At 37.8% G+C, this 8,543-nt stretch overlaps 1 protein-coding gene across 4 annotated transcripts in view; it reads left to right on the top strand.

The window, feature by feature from the left end:
- The first annotated feature begins 331 nt into the window (after window positions 1-331).
- NUB1 (negative regulator of ubiquitin like proteins 1) overlaps window positions 332-8,543 on the top strand; it is a 46,826-nt gene continuing 38,614 nt past the window's right edge. Inside the window, exons 1-2 of one of the 4 annotated variants that reach the window (XM_052000999.1) lie at window positions 332-440; window positions 5,688-5,805. In XM_052000999.1, coding sequence (XP_051856959.1) covers window positions 5,689-5,805 — 117 coding nt within the window. In that variant the 5' untranslated portion in view covers window positions 332-440; window position 5,688. Of the gene's footprint in view, window positions 441-485; window positions 700-839; window positions 978-3,592; window positions 3,693-5,687; window positions 5,806-8,543 lie in introns of those variants that run through there. The other 3 variants (XM_052001002.1, XM_052001001.1, XM_052001000.1) reach the window with 3 other exon arrangements.

The raw sequence follows: 8,543 nt of genomic DNA, 5'->3' as shown, positions 1-8,543 counted from the left end.
GGTATGGAGCTCATTTTACAAATAAAAAAACTAAGGCTCGAAGAGATGACCGAGGGCCCCATGAAAATCGGTAGCCCACGGAACAAGGAAGACGGGTATAGAAAGAGAACCTCCAGGTCCCAGTTTGCCCACCGCCCCGCTCCAAGTGCTCCCCAGCATCAGTTGGCTAGTGATGAGGTGTGGAGGCAGCCAGGGAGTCACGTGACGTCATTCACCACCTCGAGGCCCAGGGCGTGTCTGGGCTCCCCCTCCTCCTCTTTCGTTCCCGCCCCCTCCCAGTCCGGCCCCAGCTCGAGGCTGTGGGCGGAGAAGCTGGATGGGGGGGTGGGGGGAGGAGAAGGAGGAGGAGCCGGTTTCACCCGGAACGAAAACAAACAGCGACCCGCTCCATCCGGGGACTTTCCGGAACGCTGGCGAACTCTGACGGTAGCGCCTCTCAGGTAAGTGAGGCTTCGGCCCAGCCCGGGCTGGGCTGGGCTGAGCTAGGTGGGGACTGAGGGGTGGACGCTGGCCCGCCTGCCTCCCTGCTTTCTGTCAGCCCAGTCTCCGTCGGGGTTGGCATCAGCCGTGCCCCGTGGGCACGCCCCGCCTTCCTGGGAGTCACCCGGGACTGTGGGGCGCCGGGGCTTTCCTCGCCCGCTGAGGAGCCGCGGGGTGTAGAGGTGTCAGGGGCTTTGGGACCGCACTGGGGATACTAAGGTGATTCCTGGGGAAGCTGACAGCCCCACCGGAGGCGGGGAGGGGCGGGGCTGGGCAGGGCAGTCCGGGCCCTCCTCCTTTCTCACCTGAGCTGAGGGCGGGTCAGGGCTGATAATAGTTGCGTCCGTCTTTCCTTCCATTCATCCTGGCCCTTGTCTGCTGAGGCGAAGTCGCCTCCCCTTCTATCCCTCTCCCTAAACTTCCAGGTACTAAGGAGGGAGCGATCTCCACTTGCATCCCCTTCCCCTGGTTACCCAAGAAAGGCGGCTCGGCCCCGGGTAAGGACCAAGTGGGGTGGGTGGTCGAGGTTGAAGAGGGCCCGGTTTCTTGCTGAGACCCGGGTGAGGAAGTGGGAGGCAGGAGGCAGGAGTGGGGGGAGATGTGCCTCTGTTACCTCCACACGGACAGATAAGACAGCATACTTAGTTAAGACAATAATTATAAACTAGCTCCTTATAATTTAAGCCACAGCAAAATGAAATTGTAACTAAAATCAAAGGCTTCGATTTAAAATGACCAGGTGTGTCATTTAGGATTTATCCAGTCAACCGTAGTTTCTGTTGGACTTTGGACTACTTCGTTTGTTGTTCAGTAGATGGATAGGTGATTGTCACTTTCCAAAATTCTAACGTCTTGGTATTAGATCTAGTCCTTTACCTAGTCCTCTTAAAGAATTTATTAAATTTCAAAAGAAAAGTAAAAGTACGAGCTGTCTAGGAGGTTTATAGTTAGTAAGATTTGGGAAAGTTGAACCATTTAGTCGGCTGATTGCAAAAGTGAAAATAAAATCTAAATATTCTTTATCCCTGGTTGTTAAATAGTACTTTAAGGAAATTTAACTTTCAGTTTTGTATTGTGAGGTGCCGCATTGCTAGCTTTAAACACATCAAATCTTAACATTCCCGGGGAAAGCCCTTCTTTACTTATTGCTCACTGATTTGTTAAATCCCCCATACTTATCCAAGTCAACGGTGATAGTACTCAGAGTTCTGTAGTAGGAACAGAGTAATTTGTCATCATCTTAGGGCTAGAATAGTATAATGAGAAAAACACAGGATTTAGAGTCAGGCGGCTGCTATTATTACTTTGGAGTGTTCAGTTAGTCATTTAACTTCTCTGTCTCATTTTCCTCCTTTAGTTAGACTAGATGATTCCAGCTTCCCTTTCAATTCTAAATTCTGTGACCCTAGTAAAGTGATGCATGGGTCTGAAAACATCATTCTCCTGCTCTGAAACCTTCCATGTTGCCTTGTTAGTTCCTGAGTAAATCATAAATTCACCTTCTTATTCAAAGTCAACTCAGCCCATATATAGGACCAAAATCTCTAGAGGAGACTTTGATCCCATATCAGTCTTAATCCATTTATTTTAGGAAAGGCCCTTTTTGGTTTTCAATATGCTTTAAATACTTATCTTATGTCTTGAATGCAAACTTCTTTTTAAAAAAATAATTCATATTCCTTGCTGAACTCTGGTGTTGTATTCATTTTCCTTTTTAGGGCTGTTCTCACCTACTTTTTATTTAGTGTACCTTCTTATCCATTGTCTATGTTGTTGACTTGGGCTTTAAAGGATAGAGGGAATTCTGGGCAAACAGTCTGAGAGGAGAAAGCAAGACAATTCAATGTTGGGGGAATTAAATGATGTTTAATTTGCTGGGAGTGCAGAATATATGGAAGCAGAATACTATGGGGGAAAAAAACTGGAAATAACTTGTGGAGAGCCTTGAATGCTATTACTTGATAACTAATAAGGAACTTTTAAAGAATATTGAAACAAAGCATATCATGATTGGCTGTGCAAGTCAAATCTAGGAAAAGATTGAGTTAATTGTGGTGCCACAGGCAGAAATAACGAAGTCATAAGAGGGAACAAGTTTGGGGAACAGATAAGTTTGGTTTTGAACATTTTTGGTTTGAAGAATACCCTGGGTTAAGACAGAATTTGGGAAGCGAGCAAAGAGAACAACTTGAAGGAGGGGCAACTCTGAAACCAAAGGAAGAGAATTAATGTACTAGGGGAAGGGGATTATCAATATTGTCAAAATCTGTAAAAGGTCTGAGGAGGATGATAACTGAAAGAAATGTCACTGGATTTAGTAGCTACTGGTAACCTTATAATAGTTTCAGTATAGTAGTGAGGTTGCAAGCCCAGACACTAGGGAGATGGGCAAAATGAGAAGTGGAGAGATCAGTTGTGGGATGTTTTTGTTTGTTTTTCTTAATTTAAGCAAAGGAAAGAGATGGGATTGTTGTTGGATTGTCTAACAAGGTCAAATAAAAGCTTTCATAGAATTAGAGAAACAAGTATGGCTAGATTTAGTATTGGAGGATCTAGTTTACTAGGTAAACACTTAGAAAATATACCTTAGGTAACTATGTCTAATTGGTAATGTTCTATCAGTGCCAAGGGATAGCAAACTTCTGGCTAGTTTTAAATGATTTGCCTTCATTTCATACACTTTGTAATATTGTCACAGTTACAGCTGCTAGCCCAGGGAATAGTCTTTCCTCTCCCACTGACCAATTTACAGGTAGATTGTATTGCCCTTGATAAAATGTGTAAATTCCATTACTGCAACTAAGGTGGATAATCTGGAAACTCGTGGGGTGGGAAGTGGAGCAATAATGGGAACATAAAATAGGGAAGATAATTTTAAAGTATTTTCAGAAGATCTTTTATTAGGTAAAAAGTGTTTTTTGGATAGGCAAAAATTTACCAGGGACTGAAAGAAATGCCCATTTATTAAAATATAAGAAACAGTTGAAGAACTGTGAGCAGTGGTTAACTGGTATTTTTAAAGTCATTTTCTAAAATCTTTGCAGAACTCTAGCGTATTAATTTTCCTTTCAGGGCTGTTGTTCCCTACTTTTTATTTGATATACCTTCTTAGCCATTGTCTTATGTTATTGACTTGAATTCTGGGCAAACAGTCTGAGAGGAAGAAGCAAGAGATTTCAGTGTTGGGAGAATTAAATGATATTTGAAAAAAGGTAATAATGCTTTAAATAAAACTTTATTGATTTTGAGGACTTATTAACTTACTGAATGTTTCATCTGCTCTCCCACCCAGTTTCTCTATTTTAACTTTCTCTTTTTCCTCACTTTTATTCTTTCTTTTCTTTTTTCAACCATTCTCTAATCTTTCTTCCATATCTTTTCCATTTACTGTACATATGACTTGCGGCCACCAATTCCCTGGCCCGCTACTCTTAAGTGCTTTATAAACTTTGTTTTATAAAGGAAAGTGTTTGGCTTCGAACTGTCTTTTATTTTTGTATCCCTACTGTTTAGAATGTTGCCTTGAATGTAGTCAGCGCTTAATAAATAATTAACTTTTCTTTTTTTGGATTTCTTTTACTGCAATTAACATATAATTTAAATCTAATTTTAGATAGGAAAAAAGTCTCCTACTCTTATAACCTTAATATTTTACTTATCGAATGCATTTGTATCTTAGTTAAATGTGGTGCCATGATATGCAAATGAATTAGATTTGAGAGAGTGAGGATTGTGCAAGGTTACTAGCCTCCATTTCTTCTCTGGCACTTAGTCCACTGGTCAGATATAGATGAGATGGTTTCAGTTCAACTGACAACTGTCCATTCTGTGATTAAGGTTTGAAAGAAAGAAATGAGGCAAAGAATGGCCTTTTAAAAAGTTATTTTTTAAATGGTAGGTGGGAAGAAAGGATCAATCTGGGAAGGGAAGACTCTTAGGGTTTCTGGCTAAAATATTAATTATTGCTATTCGAGGCAATCTGGGCCAAAACAAAGACCAAGTAGGCATGGTCTGGGAGTGATTTTGGCCATTAAAAAAGAAATTTAGTTTGCATAATTCTACTATATTTAGTTCCTGGGAGCTAGGGAGGGGAGGAAGGGAGAGAATCTGGAACTCAAAAAGTTTTTAAAAATGTTAAAAACAAAAATACAAAATAAAAAAAGAAGGAACTCTAGCCTGTGAACCTCAAGATCACTAAGTGTACAATTGTTAAGAACGTATACCAGATAAAAAGTAGGTGAGAACAGCCTTAAAAAGAAAATAAATGCAATACTACAGTTCTGAAATGAATAATGAAAAATTTTTAAAAAGATAGTGTATTTAAAGTGTGTAGGAAAATACTTATTATAGGATAAAAATTCTTTTTAGTCCTTAAGAGGAGTGGCCACTATAGAGCAGAAATCAGGAAGAGAGATGAATTCAAATTCAGCCTCAGATGTTGGGTGACTTTCTATAAAAAGCTGTAAAATGAACCAAAGAAGGAAATGGCAAACAACTTCAATATCCTTGCCAATAAGACTCCAGTGGGGAGGCTTGAGAATTATCATTGATATTAGCTGTTAACCACACAGATAAAAGAACATATTGACCAAAGCACTGAGATTATTTTTTTGCTTGTCATTTAGTAGGGCTTTGGTAGAGCCTCTGTACTTAGTCACTGTTAGCATTTTCACCTTTCTTCTCAGTTTCACCCACATGAAATTATTCAGTCTTCTCTGATACAAGGACTAATCAAAAACATACTGCTTTAATTTGAAGCAATAGGCCTGCTGATAGAAGAGAATGGCAACACATAATTAAGTAATGAGGTATATATGACATGGCACTTGACATAAGAAATAATAATTTTTTTTTTTTTAATATTCAGTTCTGTTTTAAGAAGTCTTAAATGTTCTGGTTTTCTAAGAAAATTTATCTTTCTCATTCTACTATAAATAATTGAATTAAATGATGGATTAAAAAAGATAGAAAATATGCAAATTTAGAGGATGAACAAAGGAATCTAAAGGTGATAAACCTCAGACCCACAAATCTTACCATCTGTTAGCAGTTCTAATAAAAAAAAGTTTGTAAATGAAACTATCTCCTTATTTTGTATTAACTAGGGGTAGATAACTGATTATTCTAGCCAAAAAAATATATCATCATTACACTGTGTAAGTTCTGTTCACTGTTTAAAATATTCTTTTCATGTTTATTTTTTAAAGGATGGCACAAAAGAAATACCTACAAGCAAAACTGACCCACTTCTTACGGGAAGACAAAATTCAACTTTGGAAACCTCCATATACAACTGAGAACAAAGAAGCTGGTTTGGTTTTGAAGGTATTAAATTTTATTATAAAACATCAAAGCTGGTCAGTAATTCATATCTGTTGTCTAATGCAGTAACTATCAAAGAGACCAAAAAGTGTCAGAATCACAACCATGTAAAATATAGAATATCAAGAGTTTTGCTAATAGGTAGCAATTTGATGCTATTGATGAGGTGTGAGAATTGGGGGTAAGAGATCCCCCTAACACCTATGGGATCTCCTTGGCCAGTTGTACAGGTTTTGCGAAAGAATTCACAAATCCCAATAAATACAGCCATGAGGTTTGAGGCACCTCATTAGTATAATTTCTCCCACAGAACATCCTTGTCTTTATGAATCTTTTCAGTAAAACTCCATCTCTAATGAAATTCAAGTTTTCTATTTCTCCTATTTTCTATGATAAAGTACAACATAGTATAAGAAAGTTACTAAAATTAAGAATTCTCCCCACCCCAATTAAGAAACAAATATTGAAAGAAATTTAGATAGTAACATTGATATCACAGCTCAGTAGTAGAGTACCATTTAGTTATTGATGAATTATTTAAACTCATGGTTTCCTAGCTGTTTCTGCTGTCACACTGTAAAAGTGATTTTTAATTTTTTGTACATTAGCCTTTAGATGGCCAACTTATTTTTCTTATCTGGTACATTTAGAAAATTAAAAGATATTTTTGTTGTTCAGTTGTTTCATTTGTGTTCAACTCTTCATGACCCTATTTAGGGATTTCTTGGCAAATATACTAGAATAGTTTGCCATTTCCTTCTCTAGTATATTTTATAGGTGAGGAACTGAGACAAAGAGGTTTAAGTGATTTGCTCATATTCACACAGCTAGTAACTGTCTCAGGCCAAATTTGAACTCTGGAAGATAAGTCTTTCTGATTCCAGATATGGTACTCTATTCGCTGTGCCTCTTAGAGGTTTTTTAATACAATAGATTCATTATGGAAGTTTTTAGGAGGACATGAATGAATGAGACTCATAAAAGATAAGAAAGCATGGATGGGTTATAATCTGTATTACTTGAACAGATTCCCATTTCTGTAAGATCTATATCCACTATGAGGGGAAATAGTTAAAAAGGGAGTTGACTCCAAGTGTTCCATTGATATTCATGCAGTGATATCAAGAAGAAGAATGTGGTTATCTGAATTGAATGATAAGGTCCTGATAGGTACTCATCTGCACTGAGAGAATACCCACAAGAATGAGATAAAAGATCCATGGAATTGTTCTAAATATTGAAATATTTCATTTTACTTAACTTTTTCCCAGAATAAGTTGTTTCATACAGATAACTGAAACTTATCTTACTAAGCAGAGAAACTTAATTTTAAACATTTTAAATGGAATCTCTGCAAAATATACTATATATTTCCTGTTATCTTAAAGTCTTCCCAGCATAATTTAACCATCACGTAATAACATAGTCATTATTATGAATGCTAATTTTGTACTCTAAGGTGATGAAGACCCAGGATCATTTAAGTCTTATCAGGCTATGGGATGAGACTGCTATGTTTTTTGTTGTTTTCCTGCTTTCTTTGCTGTCAGTTATGATTTTTTTGGGTATTATCTCTTCTTTTGGAGTATCCCATCCTCCTTTAAGATTGGTGACTTCTGAATCTGTGTGGGAATTCAGATAATCATCTATATTATAATTGTGTTTAAAATGAATTCCAATTTAAGAGTGATGATTTGAGAAACTTTTCTTATGAATAAAATACATGAAATCTTTCTGCTCCAACACCTTTTTTTTGGTTTGTTTATTTATCTGTGTTCCAGATAGATGAGATTTCTAGTAAAATGACTTCTGGATTAGTAGTTGTACTAGAAGTGAAGAAAAGTTTTTGATCACCAGAGTATTTTTCGCAGTACTGTATCCATGAAAACCTAAGAATGATCCTTTGGAATAAGATTACTTAGAGTAGCTCTTTGTTGGGGACTAGAATTTAAGATTTACTTTTATATATAAAAATATTCCTGAGGCTTCCAATGTAACAAGATTTGGAATCTATTACAAAAATGTATTTTAGAAGAATTATATTTCATTACCTTAGAATGGATTTTGCTTTAGAAAAGTTTTGACAATCATAGAATTTGCCTGAGCTCTCCCAAATTCTCCAAACAATTTTAAATAGTACCTGAAAACAAATTCTGAAGTTGCAAAATCTGTTGTAAAGAACTGGGTGAAACAATTTTCCAGCACAAGAAAACTTGTCAGGAAAGGCGTTAGGGTGAGAGTGAAATGTAAACCATGCCACAGCAAAATACAGGCCTTGGGTGTGAGGAGGAAGTACCTGAATCTGCAGTGGCAGCAACTGCTTCTGGAACTCCCAGCCCACAGACAGTAAGAGGGGATAGACAACTAGTTAGAAGATTACACAAGTCCCTTTGCTGACATTCGTTGGAGGATCTATTGCATTGCTCATACTCAGACTCAGGTGATAGTTCTGAATTTAGACCTAGGACAAGGAGGAGCACTCCTACACCAGAGCTTGCAGCTGCAATGGTGTAGAGATGTTGGTTACAATTCCACTTCAGAAGAGAATTATTGTGGTCACAGAGACCAAAGCATAGTATAGTAAACATACCTCTCCTTAAACCATATCACCTTGGAAGCTTACAGATTCTCATAACTAACTACAAAAACACCTGAAACTAGAGACAGTATCCCCTCCATCCTGGGATCAGAACCCAATTTTAATTTAAAGTTAAAATTCAAGAAATAGGTTCTGAAAAGGA

The sequence above is a fragment of the Antechinus flavipes genome, chromosome 5, assembly GCF_016432865.1.
Source record: "Antechinus flavipes isolate AdamAnt ecotype Samford, QLD, Australia chromosome 5, AdamAnt_v2, whole genome shotgun sequence".
NCBI classification, from domain to species: domain Eukaryota; kingdom Metazoa; phylum Chordata; class Mammalia; order Dasyuromorphia; family Dasyuridae; genus Antechinus; species Antechinus flavipes.
Note: the sequence above shows the minus strand (reverse complement) of the source record. Positions and strands in the feature narration are given on the sequence as shown.